Source organism: Lineus longissimus, chromosome 4 (assembly GCF_910592395.1).
Source record: "Lineus longissimus chromosome 4, tnLinLong1.2, whole genome shotgun sequence".
NCBI classification, from domain to species: Eukaryota; Metazoa; Nemertea; class Pilidiophora; order Heteronemertea; family Lineidae; genus Lineus; species Lineus longissimus.
In genome coordinates this window covers 23673254-23697665 of record NC_088311.1, presented here as the reverse complement: position 1 = coordinate 23697665, position 24412 = coordinate 23673254, and the positions used below count along the sequence as shown (strand labels likewise).

Genomic DNA, 24412 nt, shown 5'->3' with positions numbered 1-24412 from the left:
CTCTCGACATTCTAATCCAGGTCAACAAGGTTTGTTATTTCACTTATAAGCCCTAGTTATGCCCTTTTCATGTTCTCATATATACGAGACCCAAGGCCTGTGGAATGAAGAGGAACTTGGCCATTTAAGACATGTAAAGTCAATGAATAAAAGATTCTATTTTAAGATTGTGACCGAGGCCTTCAGTCACAAAGCAATCGAGTTCTTTGAAGAGACACATGTCAAAACCAGGATGATCCTGTCAGAGACGCTGTCACAGCCAGCAGGGTGATGGTATCAGTGCTATCAGAACTAGAGTTATCATTATCAGAGACACTGTCAAAAATAGGGGGATGATAACAGCGCTGTCAAAACCACGATGATCACATCAGACAAATGTCAACAAAAGATATCACATAAAATAGTTTTATTTTAATAACGAAGTATATTACAAAGACACTGAGCCGGTTGAAGTTACAAAACCAATATCTGTCTATCTCAGAGTCGGTGCTGGTTAACTTGGACCAAGCTCTCTATCAGTGAATATCTCACAGCTTGCAAAGGTTCTGCTTATGGTTCCTCTTTAACTTATTTTTACCCAAGACTTATAATACACACAGCTGAATTAATAGTATGAGTGGTGAACTCAAAGGGGAGCCTGGGTCCTGGAAGATCCTGTTCCAGTTTAGCATTTTTGGCACCTGTATTTTTTGAGATGGCCCTGATAAGTTCACGAAGTAATTAGTTGATCTTATCTTCTCCTTACAATTTTCCCTAAAAGTTATTGAAAGTTAATCCTTTTTGTCCTCTCCGTCCTGTCCTGGAATAGGCGGATGTTCTAATACCGAATCTATTAATCCAAAGTCTTTAGCTTCCTGGGGATTCATAAAATGGTCTCTTTCTAAAATATCTTCTGAAAATAGAGAAAAGAGAGAAAATAAAGAGCATTAATCATTTTGCCATGTGCCATATTCTCGAGGAACACCCCAACAATATTTCTGTGCTTATATTTTGGACCCTCTTTGATAAGGACACTGATTTAGTCCCAAATTGATAAAGACCGTTGACATTTAAATGGACCTCTGTAATCAGGATACCTCCTCATCAAGAAAAGCAATTGTTGGTAAATTTTGTACACTCACCTATGACAGATAAAGGCTGATTTGTATGTTTCACATAAATCTGATTTATTTGCTTTTTTAGCTTAATAATCTCTTCTGCCTGGATTTGTATATCAGTAGCTTGACCCTGAAATGAGAAATATCAATCAGATTTTAATTTGTATAATAAAGGCTAGTGCTGAATATCTCTATAAGTAGTTGAAATTCATTTTCTCACTTCCCCTTTTTCTTTCTTTTCCCTATACTGCGATATGTGACAACTGCCTCCTTTTGTCAGAGAGGGTCACATTCTGTAGGCCATTCCATGATGGGCCAGCTCTAGTATCCAACTTTGCAAGGGGAGGGGTCTCTAAAGTAAAGTATGACTTGACTTACTGATGCCTGCCCTGAAGGCTGATGTATCATTATCCTAGCATTGGGAAGCGAATATCTCATTTTTGGAGCACCCGCTGCTAGAAGTAGAGATCCCATACTACAAGCCTGGCCAACACACCAAGTGGAGATAGGGGGCAGCACATATTGCATTGTGTCATAGATACCAAGGCCGGCAGTCACTGAACCACCTGCAAAATATAAAGTATTATAATGTCAGTATAAAATCTCAGACACAGTCCCCATATGATATCATTTATTGATAGAATAAGGCCTTATGAAAACTTCATAAATGAATGCAATTAACTTGTCGCACAGGGAGATCAATGCGATGACAAGGTGACCAATGCAGGTATTTACCTGGACTGTTGATGTACATGTGGATCGGTTTCTTATTACTCTCAGACTGTAGGAACAGCAGCTGAGCAATAACGAGACTAGCAATTTCATCATGAATCTGGAATTGAAAGAATATTCAATGTCATATTCAATGTCAGTGCCATTTGCCTCAGTATTAACCTGTTTCAAAGGAAGACTTTAGGCAGGAGCCAGGTAGGTGGGCCGGATTAAAATTCACTAAGTTGCCAATAAGTGGACATCTACTATTTCACAGTACTTGTACCCTGGGACTATTAATGCTCACACCAAGAATGTTTGGCTAAACTTTAGAATCCCCGATCGGAAATGACGTAGTTTGATCGCATTCAACTATAAATCCATTGAACGGTGGTGCTTGGTTAGTCAACCGATGACCTTTTTTTGGGGTGTGATCGGGGATTCTAAACTCGTTCCGAATGTTTTTAACAAGTCAAACAAGGGTACATCTGGAGTTTGCCTAAAAGGACCGACGCTTTTGAAAATGCACTATGACATCGTCAGTCTGTGAACTAATACTTACAGGGCCCATAACACATATGATTCTCTCCTTCAGCAGCCGAGAGTAGATGTCATAGGCCCTTTCGCCCCGGCCTGTCTGTTCAATCACAATCGGAACCATAGGCAGTAAAGACTTTTGGGTCACATGGATCTGTCTTGGCTGTGAAAGACATTGTTTACATGATGCCTGAAAACAGAGGTGAAAAATGATTATCATTCATTTATGAATATCCTTGCACCTGTTGGAGGAAGCTGTTGACAAGAAACTAGCCACGGAAAAAGACACAACCGTCACTCATGTCACTTACTCCTACTCGAATTCACCAGGGACATTCATTGAGTAAACTACCCTCGCCCTCGGTACGTTTTAGACAATGCAGACTGCTAAAATGTGGAATCTGCCAACTGGCAAAGCGAGGTGCAATCATTCCCAATTCCCATTTTAGCAGTCTCCCAGTGTCTAAAGTGTACCGTAGCCACCTCTGGGCCAACTTCTTAATTGTCGTATTGAAAGGTTGTTTCATCCGACATTCAAAGTGTGAATCTGAGCAGTACGAAATGAACAGCATTTTGGACGAAGCTATCTTTTTTCGGACACTTCTGACTTTGTCTTTAGTTTTTAGGTTTCCAGGCTAAATGACTACAAATCAATAGTGCAGCCAAGAAAATAATGCACTCACATGTAACAACCCCACCGATCGACGAAACATTGTCGTAAAACTGTCGATCAAAGTTCGAACTGCACAAATATAGGTGTTTTTGTGGAAAAAATATTATGTAAAGTTACACAGTCACATTCGCTCCTTGCTGTTTCCGCCTCCGAATTGAAAGTGCGCATGCGGTAATTCATTCCACCACTCTCCGCATGAAACAGGTGCGCGCTATCCACCCTGTACATTGTAGTGCGAACGAGAGCGTATTGAAAATCCAGACTCTGACGTCATCGCGGACTGTGCCGAGTATGACCAATTAAATTAATGTCTGCTTGGTTGCTATAGACTCATTCTTTACTGGGTTCCTGCTACTCCATATCGTTTTTAAGTGCTCTTGTTGAACAGGAGGATGTTCAAGGCACCGAGGATACAGCCGTCTCCTCCCAAGGGAATGATTAGGTCAGTACCACTCTCAAAAAGACTATAAAATGCTTCAGAAACCTTTATTGAGGTATTTTGAATGATATATTATATAATTTTTAGGCCGCCTACGTTATATCATAGGCTAAATGGATTGATAATGATATTTTTTCATTGCCAGGACCAACTAAGGAACTATTCAATGCATTATCAACAGCTGAGCTTGACCACTCACTGCAACAAAGAAGTCACGATAGATGTCACTTGAACTAAATGACACTTTCATGACTTTATATTTTTGTACTTCATAACTTCAAGTTAGGAGTTGGTCAGTGACTGTATGAGTGGAAGAAGTTAACTTCATGACTTAAAGTCGTGTAATCCCTCTGACTAAGTCTCTGTACCGTACATATAAAAATTATGGATCTGTTTTATTCCAGGAGTCCAAGATTTCCAAAGCCTTTGGAATTGAACTCGATATCAGCCCAAAATCTCATGAGGGTCAGAGTAAACCGTGTTGCCATCCTCCAAGAGCTACGAGTCGAGCATGTCTTAGAGTACCTCAAGGAGAGCGGAACTATCACACCAAAAGAAGAGAAAATCATTCTGCAGGGATCATCGCCACAGGAAAAAACAATGAGACTCATTGACCTTCTTCCATTGAAAGGAAAAAGATGTGACTGGTATAAACATTTCCGGGCATCCCTGCGACATGCTGATGCAGATGATGACACAAAGGATAGGTACCTCACCCTGATTGGCTTCTTGGACAACACGATCATTCGCAAACCTATGAAACCGGAGAAGTCTGGTGCATCCAGTATGACGATGGGGAGCTCGTCAATTGCAGTTATCACCCCTGTTAGTGAGGCAGATGTCAAAGTGGATGACATGAAGTACCCGAAATATGAACCATTGCCAAACATTGATAAGGATGAAGCAAGAAAGGAGGGAGAAGATGCAACAGACAATGCGATGAGGCCTGAAAAGGGAGAACGAGAATCACCAGAGAGGACCAACAAGGATGTCGCTCCAATGAAGTTTGTCTTTGGCTATGTTCACCAGTGGGTTCCCAGCATGCCTGACTTCTGCTCACATCTGCATGAACCTACAGAACTGTTTGAGAAATTAGAACAATCAACCGATCCTCATGACAGACAGCAGTTAAACAATGAAAAGGATGTGTTTGAAAAAATGAAGGAATTAGAGTTGACGTATTACATGAATAAACAGGGACTCTTGCCAAAAGGATTTGTGTTGTGTATGGCGTCTGCTGTGCAGGATGTCTTGGATGACCTTGAGAACTACCACATGTACATGAAGTACTTCATGGCTTTGAAGTTTGAGCAAAACAAGAATGTCCTGAAGGAACTTTGCGGGTCTTTCGTTGCGCTGACTTTGTCAGCGGGGGCTGCTGAAAACGCTCATCACATTGACTTTTTCCGTAAGATTGGATTTAGCTTGTTTGCCTTGACAGAAGAATTTGGTGAATTTCTTGTGGCGGAAAGCTTGTTGAGCTCCTTGATATTGTACCTATCTGCTAATCCCAGTATCGACACTTGGAGGTCAGCGTATGAAGCAAATATCAAACTGATGAGCATACGCAGCATGAACTATGAGTACCAGTTGGCTGATTTTGCATACCATGCGGCAATGAAATACCACCATGCAATATCGATGATGTCGTTTGGACAGAATATCCTTGATGAATCTGAGAGGGATGTGGCGTTGAGTGGTATGATGTTGGAGCAGGGCAACCACAGCTCGGCCTACAGTTGGGCCCAGACAGCATTGCAGGTAAGACCATCTTGGAGAAAGGCAGTGAGCACTCCTATTGTTATGATATGTTAGATTTTAACCCTCTGACACCCAAGATATTATATCCTCGTAGTTATATTTTATAAACCTTCGAATTCATCTAATCTTTTTAATCAGTTGTTTAATCTGTTCCAGAATGTTGATAAGTCCAAATATGCCAACATCATAAAGATCATTTGCACAGCAGCAAGGGCGTACATGGCCAAGTTCAATGTTAAAAGGGCCAAGCAGTTGTCGGTTGCAGCTGTACAGCAAGCAAGGTATGATAACTTGATAGACTTTAAAACATCTTCCATCTTTAACTATACAATTAAAGGTTTGCAAGAGGTTTCATACCCTGTTTGCGTGCAGGGCCGGAGAAGCGAACATCAGCCCCAGATTTCCTCAGGATGGATTTACCCCGATATATCTCTTACCTGATTCAACATGAGGGGAAAGCCTGTAAGTGAGGACAATCCCCCTCTTCACTAAAGATATTTGTATCAATGGGCAAGGATTGCTCTTGTATACGGCCAGTACAAATGTAGACCATGACCACTGAGGATGTTCTCAATTCATCGAGATTCAGCTCGTTCATCTGAGTTTTCTCCAACTGCACAGTTCTGATGAATTCTACATGTCCTTGACCTTTACATTGCAGGGAGTTATTCGGCCCCAATCACCCGATGTACCTTGTCGCTTTACTGATATACATGGAGTATTCAAATGAATACATTCAGGACCAGGAAGGCGTCAATGTTGCTATGGTGAGTTTGATGTGTCTGTCATGATACTGCATGTAAAATTGGCGTTGGGAGTTTTCTCCATAATAGTATAGGATATACCTGTAGAAGTCAAATACTGCTGACATCAGTACTTAAAGTCACCTATGAGGTCTGATCTTGTGTTGAGAAAGACCTCCGAAACCAGTGTAACTTACCTATGGCCCGTTCTTTTCAGAAACTCTTGGATTATGCTGAAACTATCTATGGTTGTGATACAATACTGCTCGCGATGGCCCACCTTGCCCTGTCCAAGGCCCTTATGGCCGCCAACAACCTCAGTGATGATCTCTACCTGGCACATGCTCACAAAGCTCAGAGAACCGCCATGAATTGTGTACCCTGTCTGCATCCAATTCTGTCCATCTTCAGTGAAAATATTGGTAAGTGTAATAAAAATGGTGTGAAGTCAATGAATTCCATAGAAACAATGATCAGATACCTGATTGGTCAAATTGAACGACTTGACCAACTCATGGTCTTCAGTTTACTGAAGCGAGTATCCTCACAATCATGAAGTTGGTATTATTTACACCATCTTACAACGTTTATTGAGAACTTTCAGTTAGTGGTCATGCTGGTTAGGAACTTGACAAGTCATGTATCATGTGAGCCAGCATATTCGAGATGACACCATAATGGTCATATCTCTTTTCTTTCAGCTCGATGCCTGTTGATCAAGTCACAGAGCTGTGGCGAGGATCACAAAGAGGGCGTCCTGATCTTTGCCGAGTCTGAGGCGATGATTGCCCTGAAGACGTTCCGCCACCATTACGGAGACATCAGCTGGAGGACGGGACAGACGATGCAGCTGTATGCGGAGGTTCTTACAAAGATGGAAAAGTAAGAAGGGGTTAACCCCAGACTTTAGCAGGCCACGTCCAAGACACACATTATCTCAAAAACATCTGTGGTTGGAAGAATATTTGATCTCTCACAGTATAAATGATAACTACAAGTTGCTAATGATCTCTCACAGAATCCCATTTATTTTGGCAGGTTAGAAGACGCAGAGGACTTCTACCAACAGGTGGTCGAGATCTACAAGTTGTGTCTTACCCATAACAGTCATTTTACTCTTCTTGCCAAAGCCAAGCTAGGCCAGTTCTACAAGCAGACAGAGCGGCCAGTGAAAGCTGTCGAATTGCTCAAACAGGTTATCAGCAAAGTTGGTGAGTAGCGACTAATCAGTGATTACTCATGACAATGTTTTTTTCTGCAGTTACTGTAGTTTTGGCGTGTCCTTTGCCTGAAATGATCCCTTTGGCTTTCTCGAATGATTTTGCATGAATCTTCTCAATGATTTGTGGAAGATGTCCGCCCCTGTGCAACCAATGGAAACCGCCTGGTTCTTGGCAAGGTCGATTGGTTTCATCCAAGTATAATCATAACCATCTGGTAACAAATTTCAGATACTGGTGGCGTGTATATCAAGTGGGTTGACAGCACCTACGACAGCCTCGTTGAGCTGCTGAAGGAGACTAACAACATTGAGGAGTCACAACAGATGGAGAAAGACCAGTACAACTGGATCATCCAGAATCAGCAAGAGGATTCATTGAAGTGGGACGTACTGAATCAGCAGCCCAAGCCATTCGCTGAATTCAGGGATGAGTTTAAGGTCTGGCAGAAAAAATTGGCAAAACTTGACTTGTCGAAGTTGAGCAAATTGAAGTAAACATAACTATGGATTTCAGTCAAATATCAAATGGGAGAAAAATGCTTCCTTGATTAAGGAATAAGTTCAGTGCCTGGCAAAATGAATTGGCCAAAGTGGATTAGGACTTGGAAATGTTTAGACATTGAAAATTAGGGCAAAAATGAAGTGGAGGGTGGTAAATGCAGCCGCAATCAGATTGCCCAGAAAAACAGCTTTGTGAGACTAATTTAATTATGTGTCGTACGTAGGAATATCCTTTTTTGAAAGTGAGTAACTACATGTATATAGCTGAAGCCCTCTCAGGTGGTATTCTGTGCAATGCAAAGAATTGTAGTAAGGTTTGACATATAACACACCTTTTATCATTATGTGTATCTAGAACGACTTTCCACTGTGGAGGGTGAAACTTTTTTCTGTGATATCTTCGAAAAACTACTGTCCTTGATTTTATAGTGTTCTGACATAATTATTCTTTATATTATATCAACAAGATCTGTAAATAGCAATTTTATGGAATAAACTATTTATACATTTTGTGGACACCCCATTTTATTGTCATTTACGTGTACTGGAACGCTGAGAAAGGACATATACTGGTTCAAGGTTGTGCAGTAGCACAAGTAAACACTGTCGGCAGAGGATGCCTGATGCATCCGCTGCGATGGATTAGGAGTGCTTTTCTTTCTACCCAGAATAGCGCCCGACCTCGGGGGGGGGGGGGGGGGGGGAGTAAATTGTAAGCATATAGGATGCGGCCTACTCCAGAAGGGGAAAAGGTCACCAATGCCGAGCTGAGGGGGGGGGGGGTGAGAGTCAATCGCAAGTTACTCCTCTAGACAAGGATGAGGTCCTTTGCTTGACCTGGAAAGCGCATCAGGTAAAAGAGAAATCCTGGCCTCTGGCCTCCTTCAAAGGAAAGGAACCTGCTTTAAGATTAGAAGTCATGTATGCATGTCGTTTCAGGATTTGAACCCACAATATTGAGATACCGTAATCAGTCGGACACCAGCACAACTAGAACATCCATGAAAGATTCATCAAGGAACTAAAACACATTTTATAGTTGCACCATTGCCGAACGATTTATTTTCATCACAGACTTGACAATTTACAAGATATTTACAATATATTCACATCTCCACAGATTAATCTTTGCTTGCCAATATGCATCTATCAGATTTAATTCACCCCTTTCAATCCTCAAGTTGCCTATCCCTTCAACCGAAGTCTGCCCAGTGATATACACCTGGATGTCATCATACATACACTATATAATCTTTCTGCTTCTAGAGTTTAATCGCGGAGTCCATCCAGATAACGCCATGCTGGGACTAATGATTTACAGCGTTTCTCAGAACTGTCATCGACATAGAAACGCATGCAAGGCCACTCCTTTAATCCTATTTGTTATCATTAAGTAGTTGCTTTTAATATGAAGTGACTAGATATATCACAGGTTTCAAAAAGTTAAATTTCAATAAAAACACCTTTACACAGATGGACTCACAGGACACTTTGTACATGTTTATATGTATTTCAATTCCACAAAACTGTCAAAGTACCTAAGAGCCACAGATTAACCCTGAACTAATGTACATGTACTGGTATGCAGCTAACAGGCACTTCTAAATTGTATACTCAATTCTTTTCAAATCTTACTAACTTACGTACAACACCTTGATAGCACGGCGCCTACACACTACTGGACGGTTGTAAACTGTCAAATTTTCGCAGGCATTTCATTTTTGCTGATTTCACAAATAATATCACTTCTTGGAAATGAAAATTGCAAAAAAAGTTTTAATTGAAAACTCCCAAGAAATTTTGCAGTCTGCTAAAATTTGATAAAAATTGTGAAGATTTTTAATGTTTAGAAATTTTTGCAAATCGCAAAAATAAAGAGACACGAATATATGGTGGTTTACGGTATCATGCTACCATGGAAACAAATACACCATATCAAATTACCTGGTAATTAAACCAAAACAACCATCAACTCAATTATTAAGTAACTATTTTGATGGCTCAAGAACTATGATCCCCAATTCAGAAATGACATTTTGAAACCCTTCCTCAACAAAAATGTGGTACTGCTGATATCAAGCCAAAATAAAGACTTGTCTTTATTAAATCTTGCTGACATGAAAATACAATACCACATTCTAAGTTTTTTGTTTAACCAATCCAAGGAGAGTGCATTAAGTATCGCTTGTTTGTTAGCTGTTGTCCATTTTTTGGATCACTATGCAACACAGATGCTGCTGTGATGATCGTACTTAGCAGCGATGGAAATACCTTGTTTGAGGGGTGGTTAAAAATGTACCACTGAGATCTGCTGGAGAACATTACAAAAGCCATAAATGCACAACATGATAGCTAATTACATCATCAATGCCCAATTGTCACATGAAAGCAGTACAAAAGCTGTACATAGTTATACATACATACAAAATCTGAAAGTCAGACGAAACAAGTATACACTTATTATGACACAATAAAAAAACATCGCAATTAACTATCATTTTAGCAGTCTACCTTTATCATAATCATATCCCATATTGATTGAAGGGATGACCGACTTACTTGAGCCCTTACTTCATCAGAGAGCAGAGGCTGCCATCATTTAACTATGCTTTCCCATGATATGATATTGAGAAATAAGGTTTCTGAGAACTACTCGGAACACAAAACAAAAACCTTGAATGGCTATGATAGATACATTTACACTGATCGTGTACCGGTTCAAGGTACAAAGTAGACACAATTTCAACTCTTGATATAGCACTTACGATAACTCCTGTAATTATGCAAATAACAATGTCGAACGAAGTTCAAGTCCAATAGTATGGTAATGATATGAATGTATGATAATTGAGAAATCTTGATATAAAGGGTGTGAGAGAAGAAAATGTTGTGCTATGCGTGACGCCTGATAGACATCATTTAGAGATCCCCGTCTGTTCAAATCATCCTGACATTTTTGGCGTCTGCTTTCCAGCAGGTAATGGATGACAAAGATGGGACCAGGTTGGTCTTGCACAGCAAAATAAGCAATGAGAATGTTATACCTAATTCTCTAAATATGTAGTATTCTTTGAACAGTTTTGAAAACTTTTCCCTCAATTTGTCAAAGTCTACAAGTGACTGGCTCTTCAAGAACAGGTTAATAATGTCTGTGTAAGAAGGCTGGATTCTGCTCGAAAACATTGCCAAGATGCCTTGATCCACGTCTGGCCCGGAGCTGAGTGACTTGGTTCAACTGGCAGTGGTTTGGGTGGCTATCTTTCCCTGTCCACCCTGGCGTTGTATCAAGATGTATACATGAGTCTCTGGTAGTGCGGGTAGACCTCGTAGTCCGGGATGTGTAGGGTGAATTCCAATGCGATGAGAATGGCAACCTCGAATGCGAGCAGTTCTTTTCTTTGAACTTTGAATGAGTCTTCGATTTCCTGCAAAGCAAAGAAGAAAATTGTCCTTATCTAGACTTTCGAAATTCAGGCAGTTCCTTGTTTTATGCTTGCTAGATGCTTGTTAGATGCGGCACTGATATGCCTTACCAGGACCTGTCTGAGTGACCAGAATAAGTCTAACACAATAAGAAGTGAGGAAGAACATAACACTGCAAAACCTCCAAGAGATCAAAATACTTACATCGATGAGTTTTGTTAAATCGCTCTTCTTGATATCATTCAGTTTGGCACTCAACAACAAGCTGGCACCCGCACATAGTTTTCTGTTCTGCTTGTTTATCAACCCCTTTAAAATCAGCTTTTCGAAGGTCGTGTATGACTGGGCGACTGTCCACAGGTCAATTGAACACTGAAATGATAACATAAGGCAGATAGAGTCAGCAGTGAATCACTGACAATATTATATTGATATTCAACAAAATTCTGCAAGTGCACTGAAACAGCTACTACTTTAGAGAAGTCCTCTAACCTTGACATGTCCTACTTTCTTCAAATCCCGTTTTAAGCTGCGCAGTTTACTCAACGTGAGGCTGATGTGAGGAAACCTCTCTTTGAACTTCTCATTGAGCTCCTGCTTCAGGTCAGATGGCTTGCAGTAGTCGATGATTGAGGTCTGAAGACAAATGAAGTGGAAGTGAAAAGTAGGGTTGCTGTACTGTACCCCCAGTTACATGGTACGGCTTCACCTGCAGGCTTGGAGGAACTCATTTATGGCCTGATGGTTGGTGCGTTGTCTCCAGAGCTAGAAGTTAAGCATCATTTGGATGGTTGACCAGCATGAATATTACAGTTGCCCCAGAAGATGGTGATATTTTTTTCTCTCCATTTGTGCTTGCTGGCTTCACTACAGATTTGGTTTCAATTTGACTTTTTGAGGGCAAGTGGACAAGTGGGAAAATCTAACCCCGATACTGTCATCAACATGATGCGATACTGGCCTGGAAACATACCATGTATGAAGTAAACGTAAGCAGCGTCCTGTGCTTTCCTGAGCTAAGCTCTGGGTCATCCAGCATGTTGGGGTCGTACACAAGCTCCGATGTCATATCATAGTCAAAACCTACAAAATACAACAACATTGAATTAGAATCTTATGAACAAGGAAAGCGTTATTAGAAGAAGTTGACAGAGACTGAGAAGAAAGTCTTCACTGAAATGATCACCTAGAGAGATTACATAGAGAAGATATAGTTTTCACAGCATATCTTTATTTTCTGGTTGCAGAAAAGGCTCAATATTTTGTCACGTAAAACAGGTTTGTTTTTCTTATAGGGTTCTGCTCACAGAACGACTAACAGTTCTTGAACGGTTACAAATGAAGGCACCAAATGACATCAAAACCACCATAGCGCTCATATTTGAAAGAAATTAGGCTCTTTTAAATCAGTATGCATTGCACTGAGTCATCTTTTTCAACCTAGCTTCGAAAGACACCATTAAGCACAGAAAAAGGCATTGCAAATTCAACATAAAGTAGGCAGTTACAGGTAAAATAAATTTGAACATAATATCCTTGGGACTAAAAGAGTGCTACTACTACACTACAGTTGAGTGAAATCTACCAAATATGATTAGATAAAATGAAATGAAATTAAATGCTGTTTGATCGGCTTATTAGAGATGGATTTAAGAGTATTGGTGGCTCAGAATGGATTTTAATTTATATAGGTCATTTATTTACCTGACAACGAACAGAGAAAGCAGTTAGAAATGCAGTGAAAAGAGAAAATCCAGACACTGAAAATCTATACTGAGCCACTCATATATATGTATGATGAAATGAAAGTTACACTTCTATCTTCTTCTAACCAAAGACATGAAGTCCTAACTCTACATGTACTACATGTATGTGAAAACCGAGGAGGCAACTACATGTATATTAACAGTGATAGCCTGTCTACAAAAGGGTAATGGTATTTACCAGTGTTTTTCTTATGATATACCGGGCCTTTAATGACACAGTTGGATGGGGTCAGCTCTGTAACGTGCCAAGTAAAGTAGTTATAACAAATAAATCAAACACAGTGAGAAAACCTTAAGTAGGAAAAGTCCAGCCCGTCTGGCGGGGGATTTTAAAGTTGCTGGGATGAGTTGCATTGTTTTGACAACCTTCTTTATTAACTGGTGTTGCTGATCTGTTTTCAAATTGATATGAAGTGAAACTGAAAACAAGGCAAAATATGGATCAAAACAAAACCATACACATAATTTATAGGTAAAAGTCGGTCAAATATTTTTTTCAACAAGTTTAAAGCAACAGCAATAAGATTAGATAGCAGATATAAACTAAAGCAACAAAGATAAGGAAAAACTCTGAAATCTAAACCCAGAAATACTTGTGGTCATCGTATTTAGCTGCTTTGTGAAATTGCAAATTGTGAAGGTAATCTTAACAAGACTTTAGTTTTTGTGGCCATATCTATAAACACAAACTTCACATGAACATTTCTGGATTGACACTTAGAGGAAGAGGATTAAACTAAGAGCAAAATAATGCAGTATTAACTCCAACTGCTCAGCACTCAAGGATGGTGCACATCCAAACATAAGAAAACCATCCTTGGACTGCTACAGTATGATCGCTGAATATATGGCATAAGCCCAAATAAAAAGACTACAATATCACTAAGTGGTATACCATGCAGCTGGGATCGTTCTCCACATGTTAGTTCCATTTGCTCTCGGGAGATTTTGCTGTCACCAGGGTGGATGATGAACCTCACTTGGCAATTTGGGTATCAAATCTAGCCAACCAGATTCAGGGGAGTAGTCATACTGTCATCATCACTCTGATGACAGCAAAGTATAGGATCAGCTGGGACCCATACAGGACAAACGAGTCGGTATTTCTGCCATTTTTGCCAAAGCAACGCATGCGTGAGCAAAGCAATTAGCAGCAGCACATAGAGGTGTCCAGAATCTCAGCTGCTTTTCTCCAACATTGGTTGCTATGGACAAAATGGCGGCCTATACCGACGCTCTCTTCCTTTGTCTAGAGCAGCAGGAGCTAGCAGTAGCACACTTTTTCCTGATGTTACCTTTGTCTTTGATCAGAATAGGAGGAGTTTGGAGGCCTGTTTTGTGTGGTGTTTGGAGGCCTGTTTTGTGTGCCAAATTCGGATCGTACGAGACACTGCGAAATAGCTGCACTGGTAAGCCTACAGATGAATAAACAAACAAGACAAAAAGTTCACTGGAGTTTGCTTTAAAGTTTATGAGGTGATTGAGAGACATGTTCAGATGAGCCACCCATTGCACTTGACAGAACTGAAATTACTCTCATATACTGCCTCCTTGCCCTCAAATTGTCTGTTATCAAACTGCCACCTTATCATGCTGTAGTGTTCTCTAATACATCACTGACTACCGGTATAGTCAGTTGTGTCCTAACTACCCCAAATAAAGCTTTTTTCAATGAGTGGATACAATCTGTAGGAATCTCAATCACACAAAGAGAGAGCAAGTCTGAAAAGTAGTGTTTGTACGGGGACTGACAAACTGTCAGACCGAGTTGGCCTCACTGACTCAGTCATCACTCCTCGATTCGTTGTCTGACCTGTCTGACATGTAATGGATTATGGTAACAAATATCCTGCAGTTTTTCCTAATTTATAACTGACAAATCACAATTTGATGCCAGACAATTTCTTTGTCCTGTCCCATGTTTTCAGACTTGCAAACAATATGACAGTGAAGTTCAACAGGTACAGACTCATTTCTTACAGAGCCACGTCACAACCTCGTTATAAATCATACAAAAGCATATTAACTTGTAATAATCAACAAAATGAACTAGAGAAGTGTATTAGAAATAGAAAGATCAAACCATTGATCAAAACATGTGAAGAAAGTTACCGTATGTATTGATAATAGCTGAAGAGAGAAAGTATGTACAGGCATGTTGACATGTACATGACATTGACTCTCAGACACAAAAAAGGATACCTATGGACCCAAAGTGGTAAATTTCAACACTGTCTGCACATGTCCGGATTCCCCAAACGGATCACTGTCAGCCACAATTTGGCCGATCGATGCTGCCTAAATTTTGTACTTGTGGCATGCGGCATGCAACATAAAGCTCACAGTGCAATAAACTGGATATGTGCAAAGTAGGTCAATACACATACAAATGTGCCAAGTTTGGGATTTACCTATTCTAACATCGTCTAGGCCTATCACTGTACATCACTCATCAGGAAAGGTGCATTCAAGTTTTTCTTTGAAACAATTTCCCTCTTTCAACTTGCATTAGCACACTGATCTTACATACACAACAGAGCTGACCGGATATTTCAAATGGACTCACTGATACCATTGTCCAAAATGTGCATAGGTATGTGATGGACACAAGCAATGGCAGGTAACACAAGAACCCCCCCTTACTCTGCTCAGCGTTATGCAGCAAAAATTACTGCTGAAGTCATACCCACACTTTACACACTACTAACCTGCAGCGAGTGCATTGTTCTCTGAGCTGCTATTAGCGGATACTCCATCGTGGGTAGCAGTGCGACGATGGTGTTGTTTATGACGTGATGGTACTAGGAACTGACTGTAGGAAATGTCCTGAAAATGTAACAAATGAAATGATTAGCATACTAACCCACAAACTAAATCAAAAGGATTCAGGTATATCATTTGCAAATCACCTGTAGACATGAACACTTCAGGAAGGACCTTTTATGCCAACTGAGCTCCTGAACTTATCACTTTCGTTTTGGTAATTGCGATTCCTTACATACCTGTCCATCCTCAATATATTCCATGGCATCCAAGCCAAATGAGAGCATGCCTTCATGGCTTGATGATATCGGCCTCGTTATACCAGATACCCGGCGCGCTCCAGGAAGTGTTGCATCTGCCGCAACAATGTTACTGAAAAACATCAGGAAGATGAGACAGTTTATTGGAGAGGTCAAGATGAATTTCACCATGTTATGACAGCAAAAGGCACTTGGCTCCTTTTTGAAGAAAATTTGGCCGTTCAAACAAAAATTCTCAGAATCGTTCCCGCATGCAAGAATAGATTTTGCCCAAATATACCAGGGGACGATTTTTCAAATCTATCACTTACCTCAACTGCTTTTTATGTTTTGTTGATGGCAATATTGAATAAACGACCAGTGGGGCCTTTTCTCTTGACAATACAACCATTCTGAAACAGAGATCAAATTGAAAATAAGTACTGACTGTCATCAACAAAAAAACAAATTTTGAGAAAACAATTGTTGGGGTTTTTAATAAGGTTTACGTTGGTTTTAAAAAACCATCTCACTCTACTCAGTAATTCTCCAAACAACATACCTGCCACATTTTATGCGTTTTTCAGATTTCACACTCAGGATCTTTAACTCTTTATATACACCTGAATGTTGGCGGGAAGGTACAGAATCACCAGAATCAGTGGACACCGAACTAGATCTGTGACGCTTGCGTTCAGCTGAAAATAAAATATAATTTTTTCATGCCAATGCTTCATAGAGTTAATCGTCACTTTCATCTAATTGTACACAAAGTTGTAGACTTAATGAAATTGGTGAGAAAAGGCTAGAAACAGTGAAGAAATGTTCCATTCATTATTGTTCATTTCAATGGTCATACAGTGGTGCATTATTCACTTTCAAATGGTTACCCTTTCTTCAAATCTTCGACATGAAGGCAACATGTGTCTTGTTTACATGTAACACAGGTTTTCTCTGGTCTCTATACAACGATCAATGACGTAGTATAGTAGTTGATATATCTACATGTAATCAATGACAGAGTCAGAGAGTATTTAAAGAGCTTACCAAAATCAGTTGGGAAAATGCCAGCATTTTCTGCCGAAAATGAAGACTGCAGTTTCTTCGTCTTGTGCTTTAAAAATCTATCACGTTCTCCACTGACTGACCCATGCCTGAAATAAACATAACACAACTTTACCAGATTGCCATCAGATTCAAGAGATGCTAACAGCTTAGCTGCCTGAACCAAAACGTAAGTTAAAGTGTTGGGTTTGTGCCTCATATCAACAACGGTATTGTCCAACTTTGTTCAACCCTGAAACCTTTCAACAGCTGTAACCTGATCACATCCGACTTGTGCCCATTTACATGTAGGCCAACACCTCTCACTACATGTACAATGTATGTGACAGACCTGGCAGAAAGGGGGGGTGGGCAAAATGCTGCAATCCTACAAATGTACAGTACAGAAAATGTACATCCTATTGCATGTGTCCAGAGGTTCTATAGTATAATACAGACCAGGATGTAAGAAGATTTTTTGAAGCCAACACGGCCACTTCAATTCAAACACTGTGCGATGAACATACACTGCAGACACTCAATATTTCATGCAATTTGCAAGTCTCAAAACAGAGTTTGCCAGTTCCATCAATTCCACGTGACATTTACCCGACTGACCATATGGACTTTTAACAGCAACTACTTTAAACTATTGCAGAACATCTATATCAACCAAGGCTATACGCCTACGTGTACTCTTCTCCATGTAAGTGGTCAACTTAGTGAACATGCTGTTTCACTAAATGAAAGTGCAATGTTGAAATCTCAAACCACACCATGCACCCAAACTAATTTACAGGCATGGAAGTGGAATTAAGATGAAATTATCAGGGCGACCACTTTGCATTCAGCAGCACCGAAAAGTCACGAAAAACTACATAAAAATGTACAGTCAACCTGAATTTAGTTTGTTGTTTTTAATTCCTAAAGAAAACCATCATCTGATCCTTTTCAGAAGTGTTATGTAAGTGCATGATAGTCTATGGGTGAGAGACACAAAGCTTTAAAATAGAAATCCCAACACACCGATTATCACATTATTTAAATACAGAAAGAATGGGGAATTCCTCTGGAGACGACAAAAGGGTATTACAAACTTCATGCAGGACTTCCAGGAGGAAACAAATTGATCCCAACCCCATCAACTATACCTGTAAATGTTATCATCATCAGTAAAAACTTCCCCACTGCAAGAAATCAAATGAAATAAAACACATAAGGAGAAGGAAACCAAGACAAATAAGGATAAAAATGAATGGATTTCACCATAATCTTTAAAATGGGTAAGACGTAAATATGGGATAAACAGAACAGGATAAAAATTTCTAAATTGCGTCATGACACTTTAGTGGGTTCGTGAAATTTCTTTCTGTTTCAGAAGGAAATTCATTGAGACCAAGTAAATGGAGGCGAAGTCTAGTTGTCGTGTTCGTTAACAACCATGCAACGCTTGACAACGCCACGACTACCCTTCCTTTTCTTTCTCACAAAACCATTTGAATATCATTGGGGAATATCGCCCAATCATTTCCATCAAGCAAGTTACCTTGGTTGTACGGGTTGGATGGATGGCTGCAAATCCAGATTGAAATCGTCTTCGATTTCATGCACATCATCTCTTCCACTTCCAGGCTCCGAATCTGACAAACATGCCCGAGTATTTCCTATCACATGTTCAGACGTTTGCCTCACAACAGCACCCCTATGTTTTAATTGCCCCACGTCCACAGACGTGGGCCTTGGAGTCCGATTTGTATTGGCACTGTCAACCTGTCCCTGGTTCTCTCCAAGTACACTCTTATGCACTACACTATCATGTACATTATGTACACTGTGTTCAGAATCTGGGTCAACCTCACCGAGAGGTTCGCTCTCTTCTGGCACTGAATCTGGTGAATCCGTACGTGACAGTTTGACATTCTTATTAGAGTTAGCAGCTATCTGAAGAAAACTAAATTTTGACTCCTTGGTATTGACATCTAGTGGTATATTTGACAAGAAATTGAAAGCAGCAATGCGGCGATGTGAGCGAGCGCCCGTCAGGGAGGCCATCTTGAATACTAGTTACTATCCACACTAAGAGGTGGCAGCATAGACAATTGACCTGCAACGTACCTGAAACGCAAGAGGAGTCAACTCCAATGCCGAGAGAATTTGCAGAAACGACTTTCGGCCAATGAGACAGTAGTGCACCATATATATTATGAATGTGCCCTCCCCTAATAGCTCGCCATGTTGCCAGAGAGTGTACCAAGTCTTGCTAGATGTGCCATGCCCCTTCACTAGGCCTATGCGTAATCTGTCTAATCTAGATGTGTATACCCTCCCAACGTAGTCCACCATGTTTCTACAGGGTGAATATATTGTCTCCTCCCTTAGGAAAAATGTGACTCATATTTTCACATGGGTATACCTAATCATTTTCATAAAGGGATTGCATGAAATTAGAACACCTGACCTGAAGAGACAGCATATACTGCACCAACCATACCATAAGTTGCTGCCACAACCAGACAAGCGGATGACACATCATTTGATGTCACAACCAGACCTAATAGACAGGAGATTCTGGCACAACCACACCTGGTGAGATTGCAGATGCTACCACAAGTACAACCAGACTTGATGAGATTGCAGATATTGTCACAACCAGACCTGGCGAGTTAACAAATGCGGTAACACCAAGAGCCAATGGCAGCACGAGCAGATCCACACCAGATAAGCCATCTCAAAGCAGACCAATGAACGAGATAACCAATATCACTTCCGTTCATGTTTTGAAACATGAACCTATAATGTGAAAAGGCCAATAGGAGGATATAGGCCCAAATTTGAGTGCCTTCAGGTTGAGTACACACCAGATCAGGACATAGGCACAACTCTATATATATTTTTCTCTATATATCGTAGTTATATACCTTAGTGATATAAAACATTATGTTTGCAGTTGATTTAACATTTGAATGGCCTTTTTATAAAGTTTTCAGAATCGAGGTCAACAGGGTCAAAAGAAATAGTTTTTGGCGCCATTGATGTCAGGAGTATGGCGGATTTGTTGTGTGGTTCGAGTCGATTCTCTGAATCCAGTTCGTCCGGCCATTCACAGGTGGCGGAGCTTGGGCGTTCGCCTCAATGCGCCTTCTCATACAGCAACATTGAATGATTTTCGCAAGTGTCGTGGGATGCTTTTCGGAATTACTTGCAAGTCTTTGATAGGCCAATAGATATCTTCCATTTTGGTGATATCTATAATTGCAGTCCATTTGGAGAAATCACATTCCCACAACTCCCTGAGGTCGTGAAAACCTACCTATCTCACGCCCAAGATCTTCCTTTATTAAAGTCTGTTTGGCCGTTTAACGTTTAAAAAAAGTTTTTAGAAGCGATGCAACAGAAATAGTTTTTGGCCCCAAAGAAGCATCGAGAACGAATGTCACTCCAGCAGGCGATTCGAACCTTCTGCAAAAGTGCTTGAACGACCTATTATATGTATAGAGTCAGTGTGTACTTCAGTTTGTAAAGATCGGGTTCAGGGGTTTTCATCATGAAGATATAATAATAATCATGAAAATATTAAACGTGTATTCATGAATGATAAGATAACAAACTAATTAAGAAAAAAAAGAGAAAAAAATCTGCGGCAGATATAACGGGAGTCGAACCCGTGACACAGTCAAACACACCAAGCACTGAACCGTCAAGGCGTTCATGTCGAAGTGGAGGTTTCTTTCGCCCCTTATATGCGATGAGCAACCGCGCCATGACGAGATGACATCCCTCTAATGCCATTCAATTCGTCGCCATATTGAAAACGCGCCGCAATTGTGACTAGATCGCGCAGGTGGCAGAGTGATTTGCCGAAATAGATCCGAGTATTCGTATTTTTCGATATCTGTACATATTTTTCTCTATATATCGTATTTATATACCTGAGTGATATAAAACATTATGTTTGCAGTTGATTTAACATTTGAATGGCATTTTAAAAAGGTTTTCAGAATCGAGGTCAACAGGGTCAAAAGAAATAGTTTTTGGCGCCAATGATGTCAGCAGTATGGCGGATTTGTTCTGTGGTTCGAGTCGATTCTCTGAATCCAGTTCGTCCGGCCATTCACAGGTGGCGGAGCTTGGGCGTTCGCCTCAATGCGCCTTCTCATACAGCAACAATGAATGATTTTCGCAAGTGTCGTGGGATGCTTTTCGGAATTACTTGCAAGTCTTTGATAGGCCAATATATATCTTCCATTTTGGTGATATCTATAATTGCAGTCCATTTGGAGAAATCACATTCCCACAACTCCCTGAGGTCGTGAAAACCTACCTATCTCACGCCCAGATGTTCCTTTATTAAAGTCTATTTGGCCGTTTAACGTTTAAAAAAAGTTTTTAGAAGCGATGCAACAGAAATAGTTTTTGGCCCCAAAGAAGCATCGAGAACGAATGTCACTCCAGCAGGCGATTCGAACCTTCTGCAAAAGTGCTTGAACGGCCTATTATATGTATAGAGTCAGTGTGTACTTCAGTTTGTAAAGATCGGGTTCAGGGGTTTTCATCATGAAGATATAATAATAATCATGAAAATATTTAACGTGTATTCATGAATGATTAGATAACAAACTAATTAAGAAAAAAAAGAGAAAAAAATCTGCGGCAGTTATAACGGGAGTCGAACCCGTGACCAGCCAAACCACAGTCAAACACACCAAGCACTGAACCGTCAAGGCGTTCATGTCGAAGTGGAGGTTTCTTTCGCCCCTTATATGCGATGAGCAACCGCGCCATGACGAGATGACATCCCTCTAATGCCATTCAATTCGTCGCCATATTGAAAACGCGCCGCAATTGTGACTAGATCGCGCAGGTGGCAGAGTGATTTGCCGAAATAGATCCGAGTATTCGTATTTTTCGATATCTGTACATATTTTTCTCTATATATCGTATTTATATACCTGAGTGATATAAAACATTATGTTTGCAGTTGATTTAACATTTGAATGGCATTTTAAAAAGGTTTTCAGAATCGAGGTCAACAGGGTCAAAAGAAATAGTTTTTGGCGCCAATGATGTCAGCAGTATGGCGGATTTGTTCTGTGGTTCGAGTCGATTCTCTGAATCCAGTTCGTCCGGCCATTCACAGGTGGCGGAGCTTGGGCGTTCGCCTCAATGCGCCTTCTCATACAGCAACAATGAATGATTTTCGCAAGTGTCGTGGGATGCTTTTCGGAATTACCTGCAAGTCTTTGATAGGCCAATAGATATCTTCCATTTTGGTGATATCTATAATTGCAGTCCATTTGGAGAAATCACATTCCCACAACTCCCTGAGGTCGTGAAAACCTACCTATCTCACGCTCAAGATGTTCCTTTATTAAAGTCTATTTGGCCGTTTAACGTTTAAAAAAGGTTTTTAGAAGCGATGCAACAGAAATAGTTTTTGGCCCCAAAGAAGCATCGAGAACGAATGTCACTCCAGCAGGCGATTCGAACCTTCTGCAAAAGTGCTTGAACGACCTATTATATGTATAGAGTCAGTGTGTACTTCAGTTTGTAAAGATCGGGTTCAGGGGTTTTCATCATGAAGATATAATAATAATCATGAAAATATTAAACGTGTATTCATGAATGATAAGATAACAAACTAATTAAGAAAAAAAAGAGAAAAAAATCTGCGGCAGATATAACGGGAGTCGAACCCGTTACCAGCCAAACCACAGTCAAACACACCAAGCACTGAACCGTCAAGGCGTTCATGTCGAAGTGGAGGTTTCTTTCGCCCCTTATATGCGATGAGCAACCGCGCCATGACGCGATGACATCCCTCTTATGCCATTCAATTCGTCGCCATATTAAAAACGCGCCGCAATTGTGACTAGATCGCGCAGGTGGCAGAGTGATTTGCCGAAATAGATCCGAGTATTCGTATTTTTCGATATCTGTACATATTTTACTCTATATATCGTATTTATATACCTGAGTGATATAAAACATTATGTTTGCAGTTGATTTAACATTTGAATGGCATTTTAAAAAGGTTTTCAGAATCGAGGTCAACAGGGTCAAAAGAAATAGTTTTTGGCGCCAATGATGTCAGCAGTATGGCGGATTTGTTCTGTGGTTCGAGTCGATTCTCTGAATCCAGTTCGTCCGGCCATTCACAGGTGGCGGAGCTTGGGCGTTCGCCTCAATGCGCCTTCTCATACAGCAACAATGAATGATTTTCGCAAGTGTCGTGGGATGCTTTTCGGAATTACTTGCAAGTCTTTGATAGGCCAATATATATCTTCCATTTTGGTGATATCTATAATTGCAGTCCATTTGGAGAAATCACATTCCCACAACTCCCTGAGGTCGTGAAAACCTACCTATCTCACGCCCAAGATCTTCCTTTATTAAAGTCTGTTTGGCCGTTTAACGTTTAAAAAAAGTTTTTAGAAGCGATGCAACAGAAATAGTTTTTGGCCCCAAAGAAGCATCGAGAACGAATGTCACTCCAGCAGGCGATTCGAACCTTCTGCAAAAGTGCTTGAACGACCTATTATATGTATAGAGTCAGTGTGTACTTCAGTTTGTAAAGATCGGGTTCAGGGGTTTTCATCATGAAGATATAATAATAATCATGAAAATATTAAACGTGTATTCATGAATGATTATATAACAAACTAATTAAGAAAAAAAAGAGAAAAAAATCTGCGGCAGATATAACGGGAGTCGAACCCGTGACCAGCCAAACCACAGTCAAACACACCAAGCACTGAACCGTCAAGGCGTTCATGTCGAAGTGGAGGTTTCTTTCGCCCCTTATATGCGATGAGCAACCGCGCCATGACGAGATGACATCCCTCTAATGCCATTCAATTCGTCGCCATATTGAAAACGCGCCGCAATTGTGACTAGATCGCGCAGGTGGCAGAGTGATTTGCCGAAATAGATCCGAGTATTCGTATTTTTCGATATCTGTACATATTTTTCTCTATATATCGTATTTATATACCTGAGTGATATAAAACATTATGTTTGCAGTTGATTTAACATTTGAATGGCATTTTAAAAAGGTTTTCAGAATCGAGGTCAACAGGGTCAAAAGAAATAGTTTTTGGCGCCAATGATGTCAGCAGTATGGCGGATTTGTTCTGTGGTTCGAGTCGATTCTCTGAATCCAGTTCGTCCGGCCATTCACAGGTGGCGGAGCTTGGGCGTTCGCCTCAATGCGCCTTCTCATACAGCAACATTGAATGATTTTCGCAAGTGTCGTGGGATGCTTTTCGGAATTACTTGCAAGTCTTTGATAGGCCAATAGATATCTTCCATTTTGGTGATATCTATAATTGCAGTCCATTTGGAGAAATCACATTCCCACAACTCCCTGAGGTCGTGAAAACCTACCTATCTCACGCCCAAGATGTTCCTTTATTAAAGTCTATTTGGCCGTTTAACGTTTAAAAAAAGTTTTTAGAAGCGATGCAACAGAAATAGTTTTTGGCCCCAAAGAAGCA

General features: G+C 40.4%; 3 protein-coding genes across 4 annotated transcripts; 1 reads left to right on the top strand and 2 right to left on the bottom strand.

The window, feature by feature from the left end:
- Nucleotides 1-391: 391 nt before the first annotated feature.
- Nucleotides 392-3158, bottom strand: LOC135486598 (ATP-dependent Clp protease proteolytic subunit, mitochondrial-like). Of its 2 annotated transcripts, none has more exons than XM_064769528.1 (6): nt 3029-3158; nt 2371-2535; nt 1833-1929; nt 1476-1663; nt 1122-1227; nt 392-892 (listed from the first exon to the last, which is right to left on the bottom strand). In XM_064769528.1, exons 1-6 carry the CDS (start codon nt 3056-3058, stop codon nt 771-773), a joined length of 708 nt encoding a protein of 235 aa, XP_064625598.1. In that variant the 5' UTR covers nt 3059-3158; the 3' UTR covers nt 392-770. The 2 variants fall into 2 exon arrangements, with proteins under 2 accessions (XP_064625598.1, XP_064625599.1); XM_064769529.1 differs by lacking the exon at nt 3029-3158 and adding an exon at nt 2657-2715.
- A 169-nt stretch (nt 3159-3327) lies between these two features.
- On the top strand, nt 3328-8200 carry LOC135486150 (amyloid protein-binding protein 2-like). The gene is made up of 8 exons (XM_064768701.1): nt 3328-3460; nt 3862-5218; nt 5375-5499; nt 5880-5985; nt 6179-6383; nt 6663-6843; nt 7000-7172; nt 7413-8200. The coding sequence occupies exons 1-8, from the start codon at nt 3411-3413 to the stop codon at nt 7676-7678; spliced, it is 2463 nt and encodes an 820-aa protein (XP_064624771.1). The 5' UTR covers nt 3328-3410; the 3' UTR covers nt 7679-8200.
- Nucleotides 8201-8731: 531 nt separating this feature from the next.
- Nucleotides 8732-18971, bottom strand: LOC135486954 (CDK5 and ABL1 enzyme substrate 2-like). Its single transcript, XM_064770165.1, has 12 exons — nt 18466-18971; nt 18071-18106; nt 16923-17029; nt 16438-16573; nt 16208-16288; nt 15876-16008; nt 15582-15699; nt 14169-14288; nt 12081-12190; nt 11600-11743; nt 11312-11479; nt 8732-11109 (listed from the first exon to the last, which is right to left on the bottom strand). Exons 1-12 carry the CDS (start codon nt 18969-18971, stop codon nt 10969-10971), a joined length of 1800 nt encoding a protein of 599 aa, XP_064626235.1. The 3' UTR covers nt 8732-10968.
- Nucleotides 18972-24412: the final 5441 nt, after the last annotated feature.

Bases quoted from the DNA above. Each gene is read 5' to 3' on its own strand.
- LOC135486150 (XM_064768701.1), top strand. From the start codon at position 3,411: ATGTTCAAGGCACCGAGGATACAGCCGTCTCCTCCCAAGGGAATGATT. The intron at 6,384-6,662 runs GTAAGTGTAATA...CTTTTCTTTCAG, and splicing joins CATCTTCAGTGAAAATATTG to CTCGATGCCTGTTGATCAAG. The intron at 6,844-6,999 runs GTAAGAAGGGGT...TTATTTTGGCAG, and splicing joins GTTCTTACAAAGATGGAAAA to GTTAGAAGACGCAGAGGACT.
- LOC135486598 (XM_064769528.1), bottom strand. From the start codon at position 3,058: ATGTTTCGTCGATCGGTGGGGTTGTTACAT. The intron at 2,536-3,028 runs GTGAGTGCATTA...CTCTGTTTTCAG, and splicing joins GATCGGTGGGGTTGTTACAT to GCATCATGTAAACAATGTCT. The intron at 1,664-1,832 runs GTAAATACCTGC...TATATTTTGCAG, and splicing joins CATGTACATCAACAGTCCAG to GTGGTTCAGTGACTGCCGGC.
- LOC135486954 (XM_064770165.1), bottom strand. From the start codon at position 18,971: ATGGCCTCCCTGACGGGCGCTCGCTCACATCGCCGCATTGCTGCTTTC. The intron at 16,009-16,207 runs GTAAGTGATAGA...GATGTTTTTCAG, and splicing joins AAACATAAAAAGCAGTTGAG to TAACATTGTTGCGGCAGATG. The intron at 11,480-11,599 runs GTTAGAGGACTT...TTATCATTTCAG, and splicing joins AGAAAGTAGGACATGTCAAG to TGTTCAATTGACCTGTGGAC.